This window comes from Dunckerocampus dactyliophorus, chromosome 11 (assembly GCF_027744805.1).
Source record: "Dunckerocampus dactyliophorus isolate RoL2022-P2 chromosome 11, RoL_Ddac_1.1, whole genome shotgun sequence".
Taxonomy (NCBI): domain Eukaryota; kingdom Metazoa; phylum Chordata; class Actinopteri; order Syngnathiformes; family Syngnathidae; genus Dunckerocampus; species Dunckerocampus dactyliophorus.
In genome coordinates this window covers 8,509,621-8,537,219 of record NC_072829.1, presented here as the reverse complement: position 1 = coordinate 8,537,219, position 27,599 = coordinate 8,509,621, and the positions used below count along the sequence as shown (strand labels likewise).

The window sequence follows — 27,599 nt, the reverse complement described above, 5'->3', positions numbered from 1 at the left end:
AAAAAGACAAATGCATAAAGAAAGTTCGCCAGATAGCTAGCACAGCTAGCCAGAAACTGTCCAGTAGAGATTGATAGATTGACGGCCTTGCTACTTAACAACTTTATTAATCAATTATAAAACATAAAGTGAAACTGATTTTGTAAAAAATCAAATCTATTTTGTTTCTTGTCACAGTGTCGATAAGAGCCATTTCAAAGGGTACAGGAGTGATAGTTCACATAAAGAATGTTCACATTCAGAGCACGACAACATAATGCAACCTTTTTAAGTTTCCAGTGGCACTTTTCTACTTGGATTTTTTTTTAATAAAAAAAAAAAAACTGGAACACTCGCACATAGGTTTATATTACACATTAAGTACACAACATTGTTAACGAGGTTAATGGTACATTCAGATGTAGAATGGCCAAAAAGAATGACTAAGAAGTGAAAATCTCCTTGATAGCAGGAGGAAAGTGCACATAAAAGATGCTGTGCTGTGCTACAGTTGGGGCTGTCAAACATTGTAATGACATACATAGTATAACACTGCTAAGTCGGACACTGTGGAAGTTGTAGATTAAATTTAAGGCATTGTTGTATGGCAGCAGCACCTAGGGGGGAAAAAGATGAAATACCTCAAACAAATCTAGGAGACATCATTGACCTTTTGCGGGATGTCATAAAGCTTTGGTTGAAACTGCACAGTTGAGCACAGCAGTCAGTCAGTTACTTGTAAGAGCCAAGAGAGGGCCAATGAGGACGCATCACCTGCAGAAACAGGACAAAGGGTATTGTTCATGCAAAAGTGCACAGGTAACAAAAACGTACCTCTTCGGGGGTCACTCATTTAAAGGTGCTTCATCACAGCGTTTGATGAGGTGGATAACATTTTATGCTGGGGGAAAAAACTCTAAAGTTACTTTGTGTAATGGAGATGCTTTGTGGGTTTAATGGTCAGGACATGTCACAGTCTCAAATGTCCCACTTTTTAACAGAGTTGAACAATAACAATGGATTTAAACATGACACAAAACCCTTTTGAAAGTCTAACCTGGATTAAATTATTTTTGTAGGTGTTTTTAGGCTACATATTTGACACAAAAAGAGGCTTGTGATAACCTCAGGTGGAATGTTTTTATCCTGGTGTCAACCAGGGGTGGCCTATGATACACGGACAATGTTCTGCCCATGAGTGCATTCAATCTGGCCCACCATGCAATTCTAAAAACAAGTGAAATCTCAGAGGAACTGTTATAAAAAGCATCTCATTCACTGACAGTAAAAGAGTGTAAAGTGACCGCATATGCTCTTGTTGTTCGCCTCCTTCAGTCTAACTGGCCATTGTGACATCCTTTCATATAGAGCTCGTCCTGCGACAGGTGTCCATCAAAGCTGTCCATGTAGATGCCGCCGCCGCCAATGCCACCGCCGCCCAGGAACGTGCCGACGGCACGGCCCTGCCGAGCGTGTCCGACAGCATCGCTGAAAACTTTATTGATCTGCTCCTCTGAAGGCATCCACCAGTCTGGGTTGGAGGCACAGTGCATCCGGATGAACTCTGACGGGAAAACATATAGCCGGGAGCAACAAAAGAACATTTATTTGGTTCAGTCGTATGTTTAGCATGTTGGCCCTGAAAAGCAACTTTATAACAAAAATGACGTTAATTCAAAACAGAAGTTATCTCCAGGCACGTCACACATGGAGCAGGTTTAGCACAACGTGCCTCATACATAAGAGAAAAGCAACTACTTTGGTGACGGTGGCAAGGAAAAACTGCCTCAAAGGGGAAAAAAACTTGAACTGAATTGAGTCATCACTGTTCAGGAATGAGATAAACATTAAATAAACATTAAAAGCAAAACTAGCTTGGTTTTCTTGCTTTGAAACCCCCATGGGGTGTCATTATTCATTTTTTCACAACTATACGTATTTCTGTGTTTTGCTGTATTTTTTTATTAACTGCACAAGATGCAGAATTTAAGTATTATGAGTCCTCCACATCCAGGAGCTTTATCTACCTCTACTTGCACTTTAAAGTTTTGACTGTTGCTGCGAAACTGCGTGTTACACTTGCAGTAATGTTTACAATTACAACTCTACAACAGCGGAACTTATACTGGCTGAGCAGTTTGCTCCTTATTGACATTACAACAGTGGTTCTGTTTCTGCTGTGTTGGGCAATATACAGTACAGTCTTATGGAAAAATTAGGACTCCACATGGTATAAATCTTCTACTCCTGAACCGCTGCACACAAAAGGGTGAAAATTTGTCAAGACTTGAATCCCTACTGTGTTGCCTGCGCTATTAATTTTCTGACAAATACACCACATGGTGGTAAGTCTGATGATTATGTTGTGCATTAAGAGTGTTTAATCATGAACATTTAATTCATATTGGTGTTCCAACCCCCACACTCTGAAAGCCTGTCAGTGTATGTATGTGTCAGGATGAGAGAGTGGGGATTCCCCCCAAAATGAGGCTTTATCACTGGCTGTATGTATTTTTGTACTTTGCATACTGCTTTATCATCTTTGTTAAACCTTCCACTTTCAATTTGGCATCAAATTAATATGCAGACTTAAATCATAGCCATAGCAATTGCAAGTGGACAAAAGTGAAGCTCAAGTTCAACCCATTCAAACGGAAGGATCCTAACATCCGGCTGAAATGAAAGACATGTAGGATGAACGCTTATCTATTTATCAGTGCTCATGTAAACCTTGTGAAAAAAAATGTGATCAAGTTAATGAAGATTAGAAAAGGTGTATCTTTTTTAAGTGTGCAGGAGTAGCGGGTATATGGCTTCAGGTCAAATGTCTGAAGGGGTACGCCACTGTAAACAATTTGGGAACCACTGATTTACGTCATGTGAAAAAAATAAGTCACCCCATGAGGAGGTGTATAGAGCAATAAGTTTGAAAGTGCTTACTAACAGACGTCCACATTTCCAAACTAACAGCCATAGAGAGTGAGCAACGGTTATTACTAACATCAAAGCCTAACTGCTATCTAAAACGGCCTTATAAACAGAACCAGTCTATTGGTACCTCTGAGGCAGCTGACTTTGACGGGGTTGAGCGGTCGCCTCTCCAGCCCCGGCTCCCTCAAGTGGACCGAGCGCTTCCTTTTGCCGAGGCCGCAGGAGAACTTTAGTTCGTCGGTGGTGAAGACGTAGCGGATCAGGTAGCGTAAGAGCCGCCTGCCGTCCTTCTTGGAGGAGTTGACGGCCTCGTCCCACTGCTTGCTGGTGATGAAGAGCGGGTAGTTCTCCAGCAGCTGCTTGCTTCCCTGCAGGGAGGAAACACAGCGTAATATTTTAGACCTCATGTGGTACACATTGGAGACTCCTACAGGGTTTATAGCACCATCTACAGACAATTTAATCAATGTTGCCAAGGCACCACACTTGACTTCTTCACCAATGAGGTTGCGCTTTTATTGTTTATCTATAATTGTTAATGAGAAGAATCAGGAAAAACGACGCCAGCTGTAGTTCTAGTGGAGGGACTAGCCCAAGACAGAACTAACCAACCATCAATGGCCAAAATACTTGATGTTAAATCTCAAATTATGTCATGGTTGCTGTCCAATAAAATGCATATAGCCTGGCATTTTTTGTGTTTCAAAAAATGATAAAAAAATAGCAAAATGGAGATATTTGCATACTTTTAACTGGACGATAATGACAAACTTTCGATAGCAGCTCCCAAATGATAACTGGCATTATGTTTCTGTCCTACATAAGAATCCTGCTGATTTTTAAGGTTAAAAGAGGTAAAATTCAGCAATTTCAGATATTATTACTATCCTTCGTTTCTTATTGTCAGGCTGATACCTGATCCAAGAAGGAAGGAAGGATTTCAGACACTTGTTTTTACTCATCTTCATTTACACTGAATAAAAATAAAACCACGAACCTCAAATGCCGTCTGCTGCTCTTCTTCCTGCAAAGACATTTATTTTTAAGTGCTAAACACTCAAATTTCACCACCAGAAATACACATGCAGTAGGTTCTCCGGCTATGGCTGACTTTTCAAGTGTTCTTCTTACCTCTGTGAGCTGCTCTTCTGGTATCGGTGGCATCAGCTGGTTGTGAAACTCAAGAACATTCTTGAAATAATCAAGAGCGTCTTGACAGGGAACTGTGTAGAAATGGGCGTAAATAACAACAACAACAACAACAATAATATTATGGATTTGATTTTCATTCACATTCATACACCAGGGTGGGCAAAACTGGAAGCAAGGTTGGTGAAGTGTCTTGCCCAGGGACATGACAACAATGACTGTGGGTGGAGGGAGCGAGGATCAAACCGCCAACCTTTAGGACGACCTGCTCTACCTCCTGAGCCACTGCCGCCCAGTGAGAGCAGAAACACTAACACATAATGACACAATGCCCAAACACTGTGAATCTCCATTCATCACTTCTAGTCGAGTGTTTCTTTGATGAACACACCTGGGACATTCTCCAGCTTGTTGCGAAGCTCCTCATTCTCCTGCTGCAGCGACAACACCTCCTGCTCCAGCTCCAGACAACGTGGGCAGCAGCTCTCCTCCTCGTCTTCCTCTTCGGGCAGTGTGGAAGAAGGGTGTCCGTACGAGTCGGACGGTGTCGGGGAGCCCCATCCCCCCAGGGTGCGTCTTAGAGGAGAGACGGGCTCCGCCAAGTGGCACTGCTGCTCCTCATCCATGCCCACAACCAGACGGCCCTGCTGTTGCTGCTGCTGTCCTGAGAGCAGATAGTTGTGCAGGGAGTCTGTGAAGATGCGGAGAACGGCAGAGGTCTGTTGTTGGTTCAGATGGCTTTGTTGGGCCTCCTCTTCTGGCTCGGTGGAGGAAGAGGAGGAGGAGCTTTCTTCAGGCTTGGACTTGCTCAATGTGGAGCAACGATGGGCCATGGACACGTCCTCCAGCTTGATGTTGGTTGAGGGCAGGGAAGACGGCGATGGCTCCAGCAGCCGCCCGTTGTTGAGGAGGCTGAGGACACGACTGCATTCCTTGGCGAAGGCGTCTAAGATGAGACGGTTCTCTGCACAAACCCCCCCCCCCCCAAAAAAAAACAGCTAAGTTAATCGGCAGGTGTGTTAAAACAAATAAAAAATTGCATCTTGTAGAAAAAATAATTAATTTACTGAGTGGGTAAATAATTATTACAAGTAGATTTTAGAATAACTGTTTGCTTGATGTCTATTGATTGAATTACTGTTGAGCGTTTTAAAATAAGTACAGTGTAGATATAACTGTTTAATCAATTAGTCTAATAACTTAGTGAATGATTACAAGTAGTTTATAGAAATCATGCTTTATTAAATAATTAGCAGAGTAGGTGAAAATCTGTTTAAGTGTGTCAAAGGTTAAACAGCCAGAATGTAGACAAAACTACCTTGACATAGGCCGAGGAAAAGAATGTTTTGTTTATGTCAATAACTACAGTAAGTCTTATCGTCAGCGAAGGAGCCGGCTATCATCTGGCGTCACAAGCTTCGTCAAGGAATTCAGGAAAAAGTTATCTTTGAAGGGACTGGCGCCAATGGTCTGAGCAAACAAGTGTAAACATGAGTATGGGACAATCGGCGGGGAGCGCCCTCTCATTTTCAGCCAGGAGATGGGTACAGGTGAAATGAAACGGGGTCCAGGTACCTGTAGACTGCGGAAACTATCCTGTCTGACTTATTTTTCAATGATTATGTCTGATTTATCTTTCAATGATTATGTCTGACTTATTCTTCAATACATTTGAAAACCAATATAATTTGTTGTGAAGGTCTTTCTTCCTTCTCATAACTGGAGATTAAAGAGCACGCAAGGGGGAGGTGAAATTGGCTTAATTCATTTTCCAAAGTGGTACTTTGACCTTTAGGAGGTTGTGGAGAATTTCATCTCCAACAACCTCAAATAGAGATATTAATTTAAGAGTATTCATTATTGTGTTTCAGAGGTGTAATGAGGAACCAATCTGAGATGTAAGCAATCAAAAAATGATGAATGATTATTTTCTTTCTAAGCATAGTATTTAATAGTATTCCTTTTAGTCCAAGCGTGCTGCCCATAATCATTCAGATGTGTCTATCAGTCTGCCACAGATGTGTCACATTTATTAATAATACGGGCTTGCTGTCTCTGTGCACTCGTGGTGATGTGGCTGATATCATCCACCCTGCAACCCCGCCTTTCTCCCCTCTCTTGTGTAGCACAGTGAGCTGAGTAGCCTCATAAAATGTCATTAAAACCAATGCGCTCGGCAGTGGAGAATTTATGAGGCCCATTTGTTTGAATCGCAACACTTCGAGAAGGGCATTTTTTCTTTGTATTAATGCCTTCTGCCTTCGTTTATTTCCAGTCAAGGGAACATCAGTGAAGAGGATGAGTTGTGCATTCTTCTTGTTCAGAAAATGTCATTTTGGTGGACCATTTAAGATCATTTCTTTTCTGTATACCTTCTGTGAATTGATACAGTGGAGCCTTGAAATTTGAGTACCACAGTGGTTGTACAATTTGACAACGTAACCAACATATTTTTCTGTAAGCATCTCAATTAAGTGAGCAACAAATCATTATCTTTGGGAATCTGTTTTGCTTTTTCTTTGACTTTTTGCTGCTTTGTCTGCTACACAACAAGCGGTAGCGGGGGGTGTGTGTGTATGAATGTATGGGAAACACTGATATACACTGTGTGCACAATTATTAGGCAAGTCAGTATTTTAACCATATTGTCATTTTTATGCATATTTTCCAACCCCAACCTGAATAAACTTAAATGCCTATTGGGTTTAAGCATACCAGGTGATGTGCATGTGTGTACTGAGGGAGTGTGTGGCTTTAGGGCACATGTGTCAAACTCGTGTCTTGGAGGGCCAAGACGCTGCAGGTTTTCTCTCCAACCAGTTTCTTCAGCAGGTGATTTAATTGATGAGCTCCTTCCCTCAAACTGAAGGTGTTGATCATTAAAATCACCTGCTTTAGTGACTGGCTGGAAAGAAAACCTGCAGTGTCTCGGCCCTCCATGGCACGAGTTTGACACCCCTGCTTTAGGGGATCAACACCCTTTATTAGGTGTGCACAATTATTAGGCGGCTTCTTTCCCTCTGGCAAAATGGGCCAGAAAACAGATTTAGCAGAAGTCAAGAACTGTAAAACATCTTTCATAGGGATGCAACCATGCATTTTCTCTGCTGCTTATCCTAATTAGGGTCGTGGAGCCTATCCCAGCTGACTTTGGGCAAGAGGCAGGGTACACCCCGGATTGGTGCAGGGCAAATATAGACAAACAATCATTCACGCTCACATTCATACCTATAGACAATTTAGAGTCTCCAATTAACCTGCATGATTTTGGAATAAAAGGCAGTACGTTAGCATGAATTAACTTGAGACAAATGTGCACATTAGCACTCAATAAGTCATCAAAACTTACCTTTATGCATTCCCACATAGTATCAGCATTTGACACCAAATATGAGGTGAAAGAAAAATGGTAAAAAATACAGTAGTAGTCTATCTGTGCGGCATGAGATAAAGTTAGCACACGCACAATGGACATGCGTCAAGTGAGACGGATGTAACAGAGAGAATCCGGCCACTTTTCAAAATAAAATGTAAAAAAAATGAAATAATGGAAATGATTTTTTCTTTCTGTGCGGCCCGGTACCAAATGACCAACGGCCCGGGGGTTGGGGACCACAGCAGTCTTGAAATTGCCAATATATTAGGACGTGACCGCAGAACCATTAAATGTTTTGTTGCAAGTGCACAAAAGGGTGACAAGGAAAGGGTGGAGAGAAAAACATGCAAATTAACTGCCAAATATTTGAGCAAAATCAAACGTGAAGTTTCCAGAAACCCATTCTGCTCCAGTGCTGTCATATTCCAGAACTGGAATCTGCCTGGAGTGTACAAAAGTACGGTACATGGTGTTGGGTGCTCAGAGACATGACCAAGGTAAGAAAGGCTGAAACCCGACCACCACTGAACAAGACACACAAGTTGAAAGGCTTTGACTTGGCCAAGAAATATCTGAAGGCAGATTTTTCAAAAGTTTTATGGACTGATGAGATGAGAGTGACTCTTGATGGACAAGAAGGATGGGTCTGTGGCTGCATCAGCAATGGGCAGAGAGCTCCACTCCAACTCAGACACCAGCAAGGTGGAGGTGGGGTACTGGTAAGGGATGGAAGTATTAAAAGATGAGCTTGTTGGGCCTTTTTTCACACAGTGGTACAGAAAAAAGTGTGCATCTTTCAAGAAGAGCATGATTTTTTTTATGCAGGACAATGCTCCATCTCATGAATCCAAGTACTCCACTGCGTGGCTAGCTAGTAACGGTCCTAAAAATAATGACATGACCTCCTTGCTCACCTGACCTAAACCCTATTGAGTACTTGTGGGCTCTTAAACGTAAGATTTACAGTGAAGAAAAAAGGTACACCTCTCTGAACAGTGTCTGGGAGGCTTTGGCTTGTTATTGCAAAGAAGGGTGGCTATATTGGTCACTGATTTATTTTTGGAAATGTTAGAAATATTTATTTGTAAAGTTTGTGCTGTTTGTTTATCATTCTGACTTTAAAAAAATGAAAATATCGTAGTGAGATGGGAATAATTTTGCTTTTCTTTGAATTGCCTAATAATAGTTACCTAATAGTTGTGCACACAGAGATATTCTCAACAAAAGCCAAAACCTCACTTTCACTTCCCTAAATATTCAAGTTTGAGGTTTCTTGCTTGTTTGTAGGTGACCAAATACTTATTTTCCACCATAATCTGCAAATAAATTCTTTAAAAATCAGACAATGTGATTTTCTGGATTTTTTTTTCTCATTTTGTCTCTCGTAGTTGAGGTACACCTATGATGAAAAATGGAGACCTCGCTCATCTTTTAAGTGGGAGAATGTGCGCAATTGGTGGCTGGCTAAATACTTTTTTGCCCCACTGTGTATATTAAACAAATGTGTAAAAGTTAAGATCGGGGTGTGCAAAGTGTGGCCTGTGGGCCACTTTCAGCTCGCAGCTCGTTATTTATTGGCCCTGGGCATAGTCCACAAATACAATGAATTCATTATTAATGAGATATATTAGATATTACACCAATTCGCGTTGTCGCCTAGGACACAAAGCTAAGCTTTCAGTGTTTTGTTCAAATAGATTAGCAAATATTGACCTCCATTGGATTTCTATTAGCATCTTTAATGGACAAAATGTATCCTTAAGTTTTTCTGTATGCTGCCCGGGTTAAGATGATAAGAATGTGGAATGCGTGAGGAACATCTTCAACGCATATTATGCCTTGGTCATTAAAGTACCAGTTAGTTTTTTACTGTTTCATGTAATCATGTTTAATTTGAATGTAACATGCTATATGTTGGACGTGTCATTTGTCTTGCTGTTTGCTGTTTAAGACTCACGAAAACGGATCATTCCCATGAGAAACAAGGTAGTAGGTTAGAATGACTCTACTATTTCCTTCATTTTATTACTCTGCTCCAAGCGTCAACTGTGAAGGCAGTCATGCGCTCTCTCTACCGTCTTTCTCAGTGGGTTTCAATGACCACCGTCACCCCTCAATGACAAGCGGGGAGCCAAATTGCAGACATTTTTCAACTCAAACTTCTCAAATATCTCATATTTAAAAAGGGACTGTTTGCAGCACAACATCAGTTGCAAGTAGTGAGACGCCATCTCTCTCTTCATGGCGCGCTCTTCTTCAGCAGATAGTGATAGTGCTGTGTCTCGGACGGATTGCCCATTAAGACCCAACTTGATGTCCCTCCCCTCCCGCTCAAGCTTGACAAAGCTGCCAATAAACATGGCACGCACCTCGCAGCAGCGTAGCAAGCGAATAGCAACGACAACATCGCAAGATGCATTTGGTCCAAGCAAAGACTCGCGACCCATCATTTGACAATCACTGCTCTATATGAATGCCCCTCGCTGTCTTGTAGTTTGCCACTTGAGACTTGCACACAGCACTGATGCTATGTGCAACCCTCTCCATTTTTATAAGATTAAACCATTAGCGTTTAATACAAACAGTGGTTAACTTTGTTTTACTAGTGTATGACAGTTTTGAATGTTAAGTTAATAAAGATGTTATGATGGCGACAGTTTGATCCGTTTCTTGTGAGCATTGTTTTCGAAATCCCAGTTTGGCTCGCATGTTTTTTCCCATCTTTGAGCTACTGCTCGTCACACACGTCTACAGGTTTATTATTACACTACCTGAGATCACACTGAACTCTGCACCACTGCTGCAAAGCAACAATAAAGCAGCGGTGAGCTGCCAAGTGTGATAAAGAGATTAAAAACTGATTAGAGGATGAGATGTCTCATGTTTAATTTTGCAACAGCGGGGATTAGATTCATTGCTTTCATCTCAGGGTTGGTCTGCCTTAGACGCGCCCTCCCATCCTTCCTGGGCACACAGCCTCCCCACCCCTTCAACCCCTGTGAACAGCAGCCTGAGGGGGGGACAAGCAGGAACATTGTCTTTCAACGGGAGAATATTAGGGGTACGCGCACGCACACACACACACACACACACACACGTATAAATATAAAAAATGCATGTGTAGTCAGTTCAGTCCCATGCCATTTTGCCCACTGGAGATCCAATCATGGCTGTTCTCATTACAGCTGCACATCAATCACAGCTAACGAGAAAAAAATGGAGAAATGAAACAAAACATGACGCCTTGGGAGTGCGTATAAAATAGATGCTGCTTATATCATTCCTTTTAGTTCACTGCATTGAATTGGATGCACTATTGATGGTGATGTCTGCCAAGAAAGGCAAAATATGCACCTCTTTATATTGTATATGTGACAACATAACACGTTTTTATGACAATGTACATAAAGCACAATAAAGTGGAAGTGGTTGCCATGCACCTGAACCTGAAGTTGTAAACCTACCTGAGCTGATACCAAACGTGCAGTCTGGAGACTCCTGCTTCAGACGTCCAGGGGACAATCTGCACTCGGCTATGCCGCTGATGGCGCGTCTCTGCTGGGCATCCAGAGCGGCGCCACCCGCTGCTGCCACCACCGCTGAGGTGGATGACGGGATCCCGCAGCTGGGCCTAGTCTCGCCGGAGAACCTCTGGCGATGGTAGTGCTGTGTCTGGAAAGGGTGAGACGGCCCGGGATGTATGATGAACTGACGACCGTCACAGAACAGCGGAGGCTCCATTACGGCGGAGCGGTCGAGGCGCGACTTGTCTGCCGGTAGCTTGCTGTGGAGGCTCCTGGCGGGGACACCGCGTCTCATTTTAGGGGCGGAGGGGCCTTCGTCCGCGGGCTGCATCTCACCCTCCATCCCTTCCTTCCAGGCAGCCAGGTGGGTGCAGGTAAGGACTGGTGCGATTGATCGATCCGTCACTGTCTGGATCGGTTCCCCTGGTACACACCGAGAAGAGGAGGGAGGGTGATGAGGCTAATATTTACTGACATAACGCCTCTCGCCAATCCCCAGGCGGGAGAGTCGATGTTGAGACTGGTCCGGGGGGCGCGGGGGACATTCGGGACTTGCCTTCTTTGTAGTCCACATCCCTGTAGACAAAACAGTGCTGTAAAGCTGTTGTGAAAAAAAGAAAAATGCAAAATTAAATGCAAAAATGCAAATTTCGCATAATATACTCTCAGCTATCCTTGAATGTGTTTGCATAAGAAAAGCTAAGGTTCAAATATAAACACTCCTAAGTGCATTTAATATTGCTCAAACACACACTATTTTTCGGGTTTATCGAAATCGGCATCCAGCTGGATGGACTGACAGCAAAAGTTACTTGTACCACAAGGGGGCGCCATATCCACACATATGTACACACATAGACTAAGAAACCGCTGTTGGATAATACTAAGACCTGTTTTGCCTGTTACTTGTAAAAACCTACACTAAACGAGAAGTCAATGGTCTCTATAGGCAGTAAACAAAAAACTATAAGGGTATGAAACAGGGAAAATAGTGAGAAATATGTCTATATGCAGATGTAAGAAAAATAAAAAAGAAAAGAAAGAAAAAAGTAAAAGAAAAGAAAAGTAAGAAAAATGTTTTTCCACACTGCAAACTACTTCTACTGTTAGACGACTACCTCCTTTGACAGTGTCGATCAGAAACGAGCATTATCGTTGAGCGGGCAAAAAGCTTGATAAATGCGTGTTAGCCAGGTGTACTTGATGTTAAGGCTAGTAACTCTAAATAAAAAATGTCTCATCTAAGTTAAAGCCGACACATTGCCAAAAATATTCCAAATAAAGTAAAACAAAAATGAGACGGGAACCTATTTCCCTTCAAAAAGCTTTACATTTAGTGTAGTTTTTGCTCTACGACTTCATCCAAATGGCACCAAATGTATCAACTTAACATGTGTCTTCAATAAAGTCCTCTTTAACTTTTCAGGTTCCCAGCACAGGTTTTCATGCTAAATTGAATAGTCAAGGTGATAATCAAAAAAGACACATCATGTGTGCTAAGTGCGCATTCACGTGCAAGGGGGCAACATTGCACAACGTTGGCACTTTAACATTTATCCATTTAAAAAATAAATAAACTGGAGCAAAAACATATATTTTTTAAACTCTTTGCTGTATGTCTTCTTGTTGTATCTCATTGTGGCCACTAGATGGCAGTGTTGACGTGAGTACTCACGCAAGGACTGCAGTGACATTTCCGTCTGCTAATGTTGGCCTAATTATTAATATTTCATATTGTATTTTATTCCTGGTGCTCATGTGAGCATATCTATCTTATGTTCTTTTTTTGTCCATGTCCCTTCGGGAACCTCATAGGTTCTCAATAAATGGTGACGCCATCTCCGAATTAGTTAAACTGTGAAACAGTGGCACTTTCATAGCTGATTCTAAGCTATGTCCCGACCAGGTTTTGAGTTTAGCCGAAGTTACCATGGTGACAGAGCTGCTTTAAAAGAGAGCTGCTGAACACGTAAGTCCGGCTTTCAAATCAACACAGCTCGCTAACCCACTAAACTCGCTTCGCCGTATACCCTCTAGCTCTTTGACAGTGGGATCAAACATTGAGAAACAATATTAAAGAGCTATCTTGGATTGCGCTACATTAGCCTGGCGTGCCTAATGGTAAGGGGCTCGTGTGTCTAACTTAAAAACGTCACGTCTAAGTTCATGCTGACATATTAATAAAAACACACCTTATTAAGTCAAATGAAGTATTCGAAGAGACTACTTTCCTCCAACATTTCCCTGGGTTTAAACTTGGCATGCTAGCGTTATCTTTAGCCTAGCATGAACAGCTCTCCTCTCCTTTAGTACGCAACCGCGCGCGACTGATTGCTCTGCTCTCGCGCGCGCGCTCTCGCAGTGACGTCACCACACGCTCCAACTATGGAGCGAGCAGGGCGCCCGACTTGAGCGCACATAGCGGTGGAGCTCCGCGGGAGGAAGTCCACGCAGAAAGAGAGACATTGACACAAGACTGACGATGAAGAGAAAAGCAAATGGAAAAACCTCAGGTTGCTTTCATGGAAGAAAAAGACAAAGTTAAATCATTTCTAAAGTGACACTAAATTGGCTAAAAGGAGTCTGTGCTGGGTTCACTGACCCGTTTTTGGATGTAGTCAAGATGACTTAAGTGGATCTAGTTTGCCCCTTACTCGGATCCCCACCATCATTATCACCACCCTCTTCTTCCTTCCCCGCCGGGATGGTTCGCCTGCTCAGCTGCCTCCTGCTCGGATACGTAACTTGGAACTTGCGGATCTCTGACGCCCAGGGGGAGTACTGCCACGGCTGGCTGGACGGTAACGGCAACTACCACGACGGTTTCCAGTGCCCGGAGGACTTTGACACGTCCGACGCCACCGTATGCTGCGGCTCATGCTCGCTGCGCTACTGCTGCGCTGCCGCGGACGCTCGCCTGGAGCAGGACGGCTGCACCAACGACCGGCCCGTGGACAACACTGAGTATGCTGCACGTAGGTCCAGTGTCTTCTCTCTAGATGGTGGGGGGGTCCTCGTTCTGCGTCAATAAACATGCATTTATATATTAGGCATCATGACATAATGCGTAAATGTAACCAACAACAACAACAAAACAAAACAAAAAAACAGGAGACACACTTTATTTATGTAAATTTAATTAGTTTCAGGTTTCCAACTCAAGTTTTTACATGATGTATGAAGCAAAAACACTATTTAGTATTTTAGGACCGAAATGTTGTCATGTCGTTTGACTGACGGCAGGAATTGCCTAATGTGGTCACAGCACGTGCACTTTTTCATCTTAAATTAAATAAATTAGGTGATGATTCACACTAAAACAAACACCTTGAAGCATTTTAGTGTCTACACTTGGTCTCGTTTCAGAATACATAACCTGAAGAAGTTTTTGGTGACTTTTTATGATCAATATTTAACATCATTTTAAGTTTATAACATTTGTTTCTTTCAGCCGAAATGTAATACGTGACACTGTAAATGAAACAAAAACACTACATTTTTTCCACACTGTCTGATTTTAAGAGAGGATTTGTCTCATTTAGACAGAAAAAGTGTACTTTTAACTAGAGATGTTCCATAGTGGCTTTTTACCGATATACAGTTATGTTCCAGCACTTCATTACCTCTACAAATATCGACCGATATCAATACAGTATGCGCAGCAGCTCTTCCCTCGAACTAATGTCAGGTGACATCCTGTGTAATGAATGAACACATTACGCTTCCTTTACTGCGATGCCACTAGATGCATTTTTCAAATAAATGCTGTTAAATAAGACAAATACTGCAAATTGCAATGTAAGTTATAGAAAAAGTACTACATTTATTTTAAACATTGTTGCAACAAAATAGTCATTAAAAATCATCCTGACCAACAGTCAACTAAAATAAGCTGATTTACTATCAGCAAGTAAGACAATACATTCAAAAATAAGAATCCAATTTAAAAACGCTGGCAACAACACAAGCTGCACATTTCCATGTGGCACAAACATCCATGTAGGAACAACGTAAAATGGGGAAATTATGAATATAATATGAATATAAATAAATTGAATATTTTTGTAGTTAGAGGATAGAAAACCTGTTCATAAATATAACCTTTAACATTATTAGAGCCCTGTAGACATGAAATAACACCCTTGTAGTCACCTTTACACGCCGAATATTCTTTGTTTACACCACATTGCTCAGCTGTAATGCGCAGGCTATGGGATCACTGCAGGGACACAAGAGACGGCCATGATTTCAAACATTAGCAAGCTAGCAAGCTAACTGGTTGGCCTTGAATTTATTTACTGCAGTCTAAACTTAAGGAAGGGTTTAAAACGGAGTGGGGAAGAAGGACAAAGAAGACAAAAACTTACCACTTCCACCCTGAATGGGAAGATAACTTATTTTCACTCCATCATGTCAGACGTGCCATTGCTGACCCCATGCAGTGTGACGGTAATCTAATGTCATGTCTCGATAATGGAACATTACTGATGTAATGGTACATATGCCTTTGTCTTTCAGTATTTTTTGACTAACAATACGCTATAGTCAACCACGAAACAGCAATCATTTATGAATTCATTTTTGAAAAACCGCGATAAGAGCAACTCTAATTCCATACGGAAGACATATTGAGCTAGCAAGCTTATTGTTGTGTGGAATGCAATGTCATCATTAGCGCGCCAATATCATTCCGCCTGCAGAGAGAAACGATATCGGTATGAACCAAGTCACATTTTTATGCCAATATCAGTCGATAATATTGGTTAGCTGATACACTAGCGATTAGCATTAGCGATTTAAAATGGCAATTTCGAACACCTCAGAATATGACGACTGAATACATAACTAAGATGCACATGTAACCCGCCCTGTTTCGCACTGCCCGCACCGGGGCTTGAACACCGTACCTTCATAATGGGAGGCGAGGGCGCTGACCACACGACTAAAAGCCTGGACTGTCGGCTGAGTGTTCAGCGCAGTTGATACACTGTATAATAAGTAAGTGTGTCACGAAAAGTACAATGAAAAAATATGACTGGACAAACTTTTATTTAACCGCATCACACAACAATGCAAGTGCATTTTGAAATGTTTACTGTCCCACACGTTGACGATATTATTGTCAACATGTTTTAAGACCAAACAAACCACTGTTATGATAATGAATAATAATATCATAATAATGCAGTATTTACTTTAACATGTCATCTCACTCTGTAAAGTGGAATTGCCATTTGTGACATGAATTTTCTCACAGGCAATTCGTACTGTCTAACATTTGCAGCATTTCTTGAAATGCTGGCTTTTAAACTGTAATAAAGAGCAGCATTTATTTTGCCATGACTTTCTGTGAACGCACACAATTTTGTGCTGTTTCGTTTGTATTTATTTGCCGACTAAACAGCTCACTGAGTGTTGACTGCCGGGACAAAGGCCTTGCATCTCAATGTGTAGTTTTTTTTTCCCAGATGGGAAAACTGGGTGGGGCGGATATGTTTGAGGTGGACAAGTTTGTTTTGTTGCCTTTTATGTTGCGTCTACTTTGGAATAAATTGGGCATACTGGCTCATTCGTGTTGATGGGTTCACCTTGCTCATTATTTATATGCCCACATGCGGGATGTGGCATTTGGCTTTACAAGCATCTTTTTCCCCTCCTAACTTCGACTATGTTACCTTGCACTGCTCCTTACAAAGCTCCACTCTTTTCCTGTGTGCGTACGCTTGCGGCTCCGCCTCCCCTCACCGAGACAAAGCGAATGACTGACAAGAGGTCTCACCCTGTCCGCTGTTGTTCTATGAAGCATCCAGGTACTGAACCAATGCACAGAGTGAAACCGCCTGCCTCCTGTTTGGAGACAAGAGACGAGGAAAACAGACACGCATGCACACGGCAATCTGTGGATGCCGGCAAAATTATCAAGTTAATTTTTATTTATTGTGTGATGAATTTATTTATTATTGTGAGACAGTTTTTCTTCCCATCGTGTTTTAATGTCCATGCCACCCCTAATAATTAAGGCTCAGCAAGAGACGGGATGGCACAGGCAACTTGCAGACTAACGAATGTTGTCGGTCTTCTACGACTACGGGTTTCAAGTTGCACTACAGAGTGTTGTCGCCACCAATGGGAGTATTACTTGATGACACCCCGCTGCATTAAAACGCCCCTCCAGAATAATATGAAATAATATCAGTGTACATTGAATAAACGCATTGATAAACAAAATCGAAAAAGATGATAGTGAACATTTTATGACTTACAGCAGGGCAAACTAAAAGTGGTGTCTTCTTGAAGATCACTGTTTCTTCTTAAGTGACACATTTTATGTACAAATACAATTCATGAGGTCATGAGTTTCCCGACAGAAGTTTCTCTATCAGTTGTTATGTGAGTTTAACACATCGGGTGATAAATAACACAGAAAAACACAGAATTCAAGCGCTTAACCAGCTTTCACCCGATAGCACCCCACATTCAGTTGCATGAAAAAAGCAGGCTTTCAGTGAGATGACATAATAAGAATGTATAATTAGGCACAGCTCTCTCACTGTGAAGTCATGCCTTTGACTTCCTTGAAACATTTCAACGTGTAGCATGAAGTCATTGTCGCTTGTGAAAAGTTAACAGTGGTCCACTTGAGAGCTTTATCCATTTCAAATTTCCCCAAAATGGATCAGCCAGCCAGCGGGGTCGGCCGGCCACAGGCGTGTGGAGTTGACCTCACACAATTTCCTTCTTCTTCTTTTTTTTAATTCCCTGAAAAAATAAATAAACACTCAAGCGATTTCCTCCCGAGGAGTGCACACACTCGGTGGAGTGTAACCTGAACTGTTTGTGTTGTTCCCTGCTAGAATGTGTACCTGTGGAGGAATACATAGAATTGATTGGTAACACATGAAATAGTATTCCTGGCTTTGGCATGGGGGAATATGCCTACAACGTTCCACTAACCAGGCAAATACATTGACTATTTCATGACATCTGAGGTTTTTTGAGATTTCGGTCCATAAAATGTGTACGTTATTTTGCGTTGAAACAGCCCTGTAGCTCACATTTACGATTGAATGTCGATTGTTTTGACTGTCCACATTGAAGTGACCGATATCCGGTATCAGTGTTTACATTTGCAACAAACGCTTCGTGTCTTTGAATGCTCTCTCTGCTGTTTTAAAAATGAACTTTTTGTTGTTTTCTTCCATCAAGAAAAGTACAGCAAAAACCCTTTTATTTAATTACGACACAACAGGTTACATTTTGTTGCCATTCCATAACAAAATTGCCAGTTCTGTCGACTATAAAACGGTAAGAATAAATCATACTTTATAATGTAAACGGCAAAAAATGCTTCCCAAATTGAACCGAACCTTTGATGGAAACGAGGCTTTACTGGAGGAATCTTGTTCACAACTACAGTGGTGCAAAGAGTCGTATTACTACAAACAAAAGGTCGTAATTCAATGCTAATCCTAAAGTTGGAATATTCACAAATATAAATTTTACTGTGATAATTTCAGATTATAACAAGCAAAGCTGTGATTTTACGAGCATGAAATCATTATTATGAGGGAATGATATATACAGTATATAACTATATTGTTCTCAGTAGGTTCACAGATAAGGTGGAGCCTATCTTGGCTGCAGGAAGGCTGAAAAATAAAATATGAAACTATTTTTTTTTTGTTTTGTTTCACCCTATCAAGCTATTATTGTTATTGTGAGCCCATTCATCCATTTTCGATGGCACTTATCCTCACTAGGGTAGCGGGGGTATGCTGGAGCCTATCCCAGCTGACTTTTCGGGCGAGAGCCGGGGTACACCCTGGACTGGTCGCCAGCCAATCGCAGGGGCCATATAGACAAACAACCATTCACACTCACATTATGTTCCGACTTTATTCCTGCTAAGTTCTTTCCATAATTATGACATTTGTTCCTCAATATAATGCTATTTTATTTTCATAAAACTACGGCTTTTTTAATACTCTAAAATTATCTGACTTAAGATATGACTTTTAATTAGGGCTGGGTATCTCAGGGTACTTCATCATACGATACGATTTACGATACATGGCTCACGATAACGGACCGCACGGTGGCCTGGTGATTAGCATGTTGGCAACACACAGTCAGGAGATCGAGAAGATCAGGGTTCAAATGTCCGTTTGGCATCCCTGTGTGGAGTTTGCATGTTCTCCCCGTGTGTGGGTTTTCTACGGCTAATGTTCTAAGTTCTTCATAGGTATGAATTTGGGGTGGGAATTTCTGGCCACCTCACGATTTGATGCAGAGGCCTGCGATGCGATGATAAAATGATTATCGATGCATCTTTTTTTGTGATCGTTTGCGGGTTTTTTCATGTATATTTTTTTTATATGTATTGTTTATTTTTACCCACTGTGTGATAGTAAACAAAGCGTATTTTATTAATGATCTACAATTAAAATAAACATGAAACAGATTAATTGACTTCCATTATCATTCGCAATAAAAGTTGCGATTGACTTCGCCTTTTCCGAGTTGGGTGGAAAATTAGTTATCATCTGCTCGGTGGTTCTCTAGTTGGCAGCAACTTCAGCTGGCTGTTGTTTTAAAATGTTGTTTTTTGTCACTCCTACATCCATTTTAATTCCAACACAATGTACAGAATTTGTTATCAGTCTGTAACACGGAAGTGACAGTCCTCTTTCAACCAATCAGTGTGTCCTACAGAAGCATACCAAAGTGTATACCACTGCGACCGGCACTTGAACGAAAAGGTATGAAACATTCGCACCGCTGGGACAATGTATAATGAAAGCGACAAAAAATACATACCAAGCTGTTTGGTGCAAACGTGGATTTAGTGAACGAAACAAATGAAGAACTACACGGTGGTACAAAAATTAAACCTTAAATACTGTTTAGTTTTGTCAGCAATGACAAGATTTTGCGGTAATTTCGATTTTCCACAGTTGTTTTTTTTGGAGGGGGTAAAGGGATATTATGGGTATACGTAACGTAATGGATCGGTGCAAATACAAGGTTTTTGTATTGTATCTGTTTACATATCATGTTCTTACCTGATTTTGATTTGCACATGTCCAAGGCCTGAATCTGTTCACTCAGTTGACAAGTGTGTTCCCTTTCAGAGCCTGTCTACATGCCCTTCCTCATGGTGGGCAGCATGTTCGTGGCCTTCGTGGTGGTGGGCTCTCTGGTGGCCGTCTACTGCTGCACCTGCTTGCGTCCCAAGCAGCCCACCCAGCAGCCCATCCGCTTCTCGCTGCGCAGCTGTCAGGGAGAAACCATCCCCATGATCCTCACCGCCGCGCCGCCCAGCATCCGCGCCCCTTCGAGGCAGTCCAGCACGGCCACCACCAGCTCCAGCTCGGCGGGGGGTGGCAGCTCCATGAGGCGGTTCTCCATCGGCGGGCAGCAGCAGCAGCACGGTTGCCTGGTGTCGGCCGCCATCTCCTCTCCGGCTTCTACTCCTACACAGACGCATCAGACTTTGCCTCCGCCACCGCTGCCGCCCCCTTACGCATCTCCTCATGCCCTACCCTCCGGCCACACTCCCTCACACCCCCCTCAGGGCACCGGCTTCCTGCTGCCCCAGCAGTACTTCTTCCCCTTGCAGCCAGACCCCTTTGCTTCTGCTAAAGGATTTGCCGACTTTGGGCAAAGTTGACAGTGTTGGACGGGGATCTGTTTGGAGGACTTCTACGCACTTTTGTATAATATGTACAGAAACGACACTTTCTACAAGACATTCCGGAACCAGGGGATTCTATTTTTGACAATCCTAAGGACATCTGAAAGATGTTTTTGGTTTATCAGTAGACCAAAGCGGAGGCTCCCACCTCTCAGCAGACTTCACAGCAGGAATGCGGCGCTGAGATCTGTCATTGTCAGTGCTCAACGGGCCTGTCGGTGGAGGCTTAGGTTGCATCAACAGGTAGCGACTGGAAAAAAGGACTCCTCTTGTGTGTGCGGCGCCATTGCTTACCCGACTGTGAAACAGAGCCGGGAATCAACGCCGGACCGTCTTCCCTTGACGCGTTGCCGTCGTAGCAACCTTGATTGTCAGCATTTGTCACATTCCGCCTGCAGCTCTTGTCTATTCTTGTCAGTTTGTATCATCTTCTGCTTTTCTTGCAAAATACACCTTTCTCATGACCTCTACCAAATATCTTGGCTGCCTCTTTTTGCGTGAGGAATCACTCATTTTGTTATCCTCAAGAAGGAAATGGTGGGTCATACATTTTCCCTCATACACCAAATGAGCAAAAGTATTGGGACATCCGGCATTAAACCTCAAGGTAGTGAAAATAGATGAGTTGGTCCTGCCTCCATTGCAGCTGCAGCAGCTTCCACTCTTCCAGTACTTCCAAGTTATGAGAAAAAACTCGTAAAGTTCCGAGTATAAAGTAGTAGCTATATCACAAAAATAATGTCGGAATCGTCAAGAGAAATAAAGCAAATAATTTGATGAATAAATAATCAAGTTACATGAGAATTAAATTTTATTTCAAGAAAAAAAAACATCTAAATTTTATCATAGTTAAGTCAGAATATAACGATAAATAAGTCAGAATTATATGAGATTAAAATCCTATTTTTGTATGTGAAAGTCATAATTTGACCAAAATTAAGTACATTAATTTAAATATTACAACAATAGTTGTAACTCTAGACCATTAAGTCAGAAAATGTGAAAATATTAAGTAAAATTGTAATGTTACTGTACATTTAAATAAAAGTTGCATGATTATTTTCTGTCTTTACATGAAAAGTCATTTCTGAAAGAAAGTTGTATTATTGTGAAAAAAAAGTATGAGAAAATGCTGTTATTTTGCATCATTGTGTAATTTTGTTGGGCTTTTTCAATCATCAAACCAGAATTGTTTTTCTTAAACACATCTTTAGCAATGTTAGTGTTTAGTGGGCTTCCTCCACAGCAAACTCATCCAAACATGCCTTTGTGGACGTTGCACTGACATGGGACAACACTGGGGAAAAATGAATTATCAAATGAACTGTGATTAAATTGAATGGTTTACACCTAATCAATTGCAGTTTCATTACAAAAGGTCTTATTGCTGTAACTGTGATAACAAGTAGAAAAAGATCTACAGTACCTATCTGGATGCTGGAAGCTCTTCAATGTGACTTTTTTTGCTTGATGAACGCTTGAAATACATTTAAATAGGAAATAACAACTGAGGCTCACCTGAATGCAGAAAAGGGTTCTCAGAGTGGAAAATTTTAAACGAATAAAAAAAAAATATAAAAAACGTATTTAGTGAAACATGAAATTTCCAAACTACTTTGTTGTTTACCAGTCTAGCGTAAATATTTAGAAGCTATCCCTCGGCATCTGATGTCTCCACCGCTCGTCTGTCCGCCCTTTCCTGTTTAGTTCCCAATATCCTGCCCGTCACCATCGCGGCCACGCTTACGTAAACGGCAAAGACGGAAGAAGTCGGACATTTGGTTTCCTCCATGAATGTAAAGTTTATTTCAGTCGTCCTCCGCGGACAATAAAAGACAACACTTATACATTTGCAGTCCCGACATGCAGAACAATCATGAAAGCCCCCCAAAAAAAGAGCAGAGAAAAATGTTTTTTTTTGTTTGCTTTTGTAAAGTGAAGTGGTACAAGTTTGTGTTATCCACTCATGCAGCGCACAACTTAGAATAAAAAATAATAAAAAAAAGACGACAACAACGTCCACATTCAGCAACAGTTGACAACTTCAAAGCAGTTAGAGCTGTCCCGTTACAAACGCCATGAAACCCAAAAATCGGACAGTAAGAGTAACGACAGAAAATAAGCTACATCGGGAGCGGCATCTCCCCTTCCAAGCCAACTGAGCATCGTAAAGTCACACATTTACCAAAAACGCTCCGACGAGCCCACGCGGAACATGCATCAGCACACAGGAGGACACCATAGCTAGACCTGGGCTCGTGCACGTAGACCAGTATGAGCAAGCATTGAAACACACACACACACACACACACACACACATACATACATTAAAAAAAAAACACACCAGGAGATAATACGTCAACAACTTCCAGTCTCTCATAGAAGACTACCAAAGACTGTTAGGGCCACACTGAAAAGAACAAATGAATAATACAAAAAGAAAGTTGTAAATATGACAATAAATAAATAGAATAAATATCACAGAATAAAGTTAGAATATTCAAATAATAATTTTAGGCAAATAACGTCGGAATATAAAGTCGTAATTTTACTAAATGTATTACAGTCCAACTTCGGTTTTCGTACGCCCAAGTTTTCATCACTAATTTTTGTGTGGGTTTTCGTACAATATTGCACGCAACAAACGAATGTTGCGAGTGCCAGCAATTTGATAAAGGTGAAAAACACTATTGAATTCCATCTCTTACCATAGGTTCCATCTATTTGTCATTTATATATACCGTATATAAATTATTATATACGGTATAAATTATTATATTGAATTATACATTCAATGTCTGCATATAAAAGTATAATTATTGTCTATAAAATGTATTTTTTATTAATAATATTTTGGGTGTCTGGAACGAATTTATCAGCTTTACATTATTTCCTATAGGAAAAATTGCCACGATTTTTGTACATGCTGTTTTTTTTCTGACCTTCTTGAACGAATTAACAAAAACCGAGGTACCACTGTATGTGGGGAAAAAAATATTTCCTCGTTTTAACAGAATAAAATCTAAATGTCACGGGATGAAGCCGGAATCAAGTTGTTTCGAGTAAAAAGTCTGAATTTAGCATCGGAAACGTGAAATCGTAAAATCTTCTGACTTTAATTCTGGTGTTGTTACAAATTTCACCTCATAACGTTACAAACTTTCTGTCGTAGTATTTATTTCTTTATTTTTACTTTAAACACTACAAACGTTTTCATTGCGAAACGTGACCGTAACATTACGAGTTTACTCTTCTAACATTGCGACTTTCCTGTAACTTTACCAGTTTTTTCTCATCACAATATTACGACTTTATTGCTGTGACAATATAACTTTGGACTTGTAACATCACTTTCACTTCATATTACGAGGTTATTCCCATAACATTGGGATTTTTTTCTCATAACAGTACAACTTCATTTTTGTTACATGACATTCTTGTTTTTTTTCCTCGTATTTTATTCCCCTAACATTATTAAATATTTCCTGTAATAGTATGACTTTACTCCCAAGGTGTTACTGTTTTTTTCTGTAAGATTACGACTTTATTCCTCTAACATTACGCCCGTTTTCTCTCTTTCAACAACTTGATTCCTGAAACATTGATTTTTTCCCCCCGGTTATTTTACTATTTATTTTCTTTGCTGTGTTGCCCTAATATTGCTTCGTAGAAGACGGACATGCAATGCGTACATACAGTAAAAGTTAACATAGCAGAAGTGACACACACATAAAAACACACGTACATCACATGCACATGCACTCACGCGCGCACTGCACACACGCACACAGTCAGAAGTCGTATCTCCCATAGGGAGAAGAAAGCCATCGCACAGACATGAAGTATTAAGTACAATAATTAGAAATAAACCAAGCAGTAACAATATTAACCACTGAGAGATGTTTAAGAAAGCGCCGTGTCCTGGGGGGGAAGGGGCGCGGTTGGGTCGGGGGTCAAAGGTTACAAAGCCAGTCAAATGCAAAAATGTGTGTACATCTCCAAATATAAAAATACAAATCCACAAAATAATAACTATAGGTTGTCGTCGATACTGGCGTACTGGAGTTTCCTGGGTATTTCTTCTCTCTCGTAAGCTAATGGCACTTATGTTGGAAGGATTCCAATCTCCACTGTTAGGGAAACACAACCACTACTGTCTGAAATCTTGTTTTTTTTGTTGTTTTTTTGTTTTTTCCTTGTACGTGTGCATCCTACGCTAGCTTGTTTTCCTCTGGGATGGAAACGTAGGCACCTTTGTGATTGTGGAGTCAGGAGGGATGTGTGGAATGCTATCATCCATCAAAAGCTGGAAACCGGACCAAAACAAATCCAGACTAAAAACCAGGCACAGTATCTATTACATTACTTCAAAAAGGAACAAAAATGTGTTTTTTCTAAAAGCGAGGATGAAGGCATGATGCAAATGTAAGGCTTTTACACATGACACGCTTCCTTTAGTGCAAAAAAAATAAAAATAAAGTAACTTAAAAGTCTGCTAACAAGGAGATCGGGTGGTCAAGTTTTCCGAATTCACGAGTACTTCACGAGATTGTACACACGACTGCTCTTTGGCAATCTGACGCCACCTTTTCTATTCTTTGATGTGGGGATGAGTCGTCACATTAAAAACAGTGTTTCGTAGGGGTGGAACGGTACATTTCGTAATCGTACAGAGGCGTACAGAGTTCCCACACAGGACACATTAAGTGAAGGACAGGAAGTGTGGCTGCTTCATGATACAGTCACTGGTCTACTCTGTAAACAAACACAGAGGAACCTTGGTTAGCATATGCCCCGGTTAACATTTTTTCCGGTTTAAGTTGAAAATTCACACCAATATGTAGCATAGAATATGGTGCGTGTTTTGTCGTGTTATTGATACACTGCGTGAGTGAGTCCAACTGTGTTCTTAATGTATTTTTTTTAATCACAAAACGTCCTTGTTAGCAGCCTATTAGCTTGCTAACAAAATGGAGACCAGAACCGGAAGTCGTTAGCGGGTGGCTCTGTAGTTTGTTGCTAACTAACACGGTTACGCCACAAGTCTCTGCTTTTCTTTTCATCATGGCTGCAAAATAACCCGAAATGGAGCCGAAGAAAGTTGCAAGTGCCAGCATTCAACAAATAGCACGAAGGTGTTGTCCATGTGGACCTCGCTGCCTCATCGCCACCTTGTCAACAACCAGGTCTTCGATGAAGGTATCAATTATCCCTTTCACTCGTTTTCTGCATGTAAAACTACAATTGCAAAACTATAAAAACGTGTTTTGTATGAACATTTTTGGCTTTCTGGAAAGGATTACTTGGATTTACATTATTTCTTATGGGAACAACTGATTCTGTTAGAGTACGTTTCGTTTTGAGTCGCACCTTCTGGAACGTAATTAATGAGGCTAACCAAGGTGCCACTGCACGGTGCAGCCGTGTTTGTCTAGCAATAACGCCAAGCAGAAGCCAGAGCTTGAAAACCCTCTTCCGTCGTTAAAGTCTCCAATTTGGGAACACGTGGCCTTCCCGGTGAAATACATAAACCGAGTACTTTACTTTTCCGTTACTTTCCTTACTTTACGTTACATTTAATTTTTAAAGCTAAGCAGTTTTATGTTTTAAAATTTTACTCCCTTAACTATACTAAAAATAAACCAAATTGTGACCTACAACCAAGGTACATACCAAACTGTGATTATGGCGTACCGTTACACCCCAGTGTTTCGCATTTAAATCGTCCACAATGATTTCTAGTGTGTTTGGTTTAGCGCTAATAACCGTTAATAACTCTTCGCTCAATTTGGGGGATGAGTGAGGACGAAGAAACCACCATGCTCGTCAAACAAGCGCACAATTCATTTGTTCCCTTTCTCAAAGAATACGTCATTCCATTCTTATCTGTCTGTGGTCATAGTAAGAGTCCAAAAATGTCATCCTCCTTCCAAAAATACAAAAAAAAAAAAAAAGAACACCACTAGAACAGTGGAACTTGTGGCTTCGGATTGATTGGTGGGCGCTCACCACTCTCTGCTCCTCTGCTTGGTGGTGTCGTACGCTCGGATCACCTCCGACTGGGACACCACGCCGTTCTCGTCTTGGGAAAAGGCGTAGCCGTCTGCCGAACGGGACAAAACGTATTAAAATCTAGATGACATACAGCCGATTACTGGGGAAAAAATGATTGATTAGAGACAAGCAAGAAAAACAGCACGCAAAAAAAAAGCAGCAAATTGAATAAAGTTAATGAAATAAATCGTTAAAATGGGAATTTTTTTTAAATCGTCCATTAAGTCATTTAAAAATAGCAACAATAATATTTATTTATTTAATACATAAACTATTTATGTCATACTTAAGAAGGGATTTAATACATTGTTCTTTCATTTAATTTTCTTATAATAATACATAATATCAACAATAATATTTATTTCATTATAATTATGTATTAGTTGATCACTTAAAACAAACAAATATTCTACAAATAAAATAATATACTACTTACTCAACTTCATGTAATTTGATGTAATATCAATTATTATTATTATTAGAAGTGGTTTTGTAGTATTATTGTTATGTTAACTTACTTTAACCACAATTTATTACATTTATTTTCATTTTTATTAGTTAATTTCTGTATTTATTGACTTAAAATAATTTTATTTTGGCCTCCTTTAACAAAAAACCTTTACATTGAATTTACATCTTAAATATAGAAAACATTTTTTGTTAATTGACAATTTCATAAGAAGAAAAACACCACACTTCCTTTTGGCGCTAAATCAGGGGCTAACAAGCTCGCAAGAATCGGTTAGCTGTTAGCTCTTAAAGACACATTAAAAGCTAAAATAAAAGCAAAACAAGTTATCAAACCCACACATTACAATGTTAAAGCTCAATTATAAATATTTCATTGTGTTTTAGTTGCAATTTTTGGAGTATGAACAAAGTATTTTGGACA

The 27,599-nt window shown here is 40.8% G+C and overlaps 3 protein-coding genes across 6 annotated transcripts in view; 1 reads left to right on the top strand and 2 right to left on the bottom strand.

The window, feature by feature from the left end:
• Positions 1 to 84: 84 nt before the first annotated feature.
• On the bottom strand, positions 85 to 13,300 carry LOC129189450 (BEN domain-containing protein 4). Of its 2 annotated transcripts, none has more exons than XM_054791085.1 (7): positions 13,152 to 13,300; positions 10,900 to 11,535; positions 4,451 to 5,023; positions 4,042 to 4,133; positions 3,908 to 3,934; positions 3,038 to 3,278; positions 85 to 1,543 (listed from the first exon to the last, which is right to left on the bottom strand). In XM_054791085.1, the coding sequence occupies exons 2-7, from the start codon at positions 11,300 to 11,302 to the stop codon at positions 1,311 to 1,313; spliced, it is 1,569 nt and encodes a 522-aa protein (XP_054647060.1). In that variant the 5' UTR covers positions 11,303 to 11,535; positions 13,152 to 13,300; the 3' UTR covers positions 85 to 1,310. The 2 variants fall into 2 exon arrangements, with proteins under 2 accessions (XP_054647060.1, XP_054647058.1); XM_054791083.1 differs by having other exon boundaries at positions 10,900 to 11,560; positions 13,152 to 13,271.
• shisa3 (shisa family member 3) lies at positions 12,857 to 22,997 on the top strand. The gene is made up of 2 exons (XM_054791086.1): positions 12,857 to 13,934; positions 20,091 to 22,997. Exons 1-2 carry the CDS (start codon positions 13,664 to 13,666, stop codon positions 20,627 to 20,629), a joined length of 810 nt encoding a protein of 269 aa, XP_054647061.1. The 5' UTR covers positions 12,857 to 13,663; the 3' UTR covers positions 20,630 to 22,997.
• Positions 22,431 to 27,599, bottom strand: part of atp8a1 (ATPase phospholipid transporting 8A1) — a 176,896-nt gene continuing 171,727 nt past the window's right edge. For 2 of the 3 annotated variants that reach the window (XR_008572804.1, XR_008572803.1), the window contains one exon: positions 26,662 to 26,756. Coding sequence is in view for 1 of the 3 variants with exons in the window: in XM_054791080.1 (XP_054647055.1) it covers positions 26,659 to 26,756 (98 nt within the window). In the remaining 2 variants the exon portion in view is untranslated. Of the gene's footprint in view, positions 26,757 to 27,599 lie in introns of all 3 variants that reach the window. The other variant, XM_054791080.1, reaches the window with a different exon arrangement.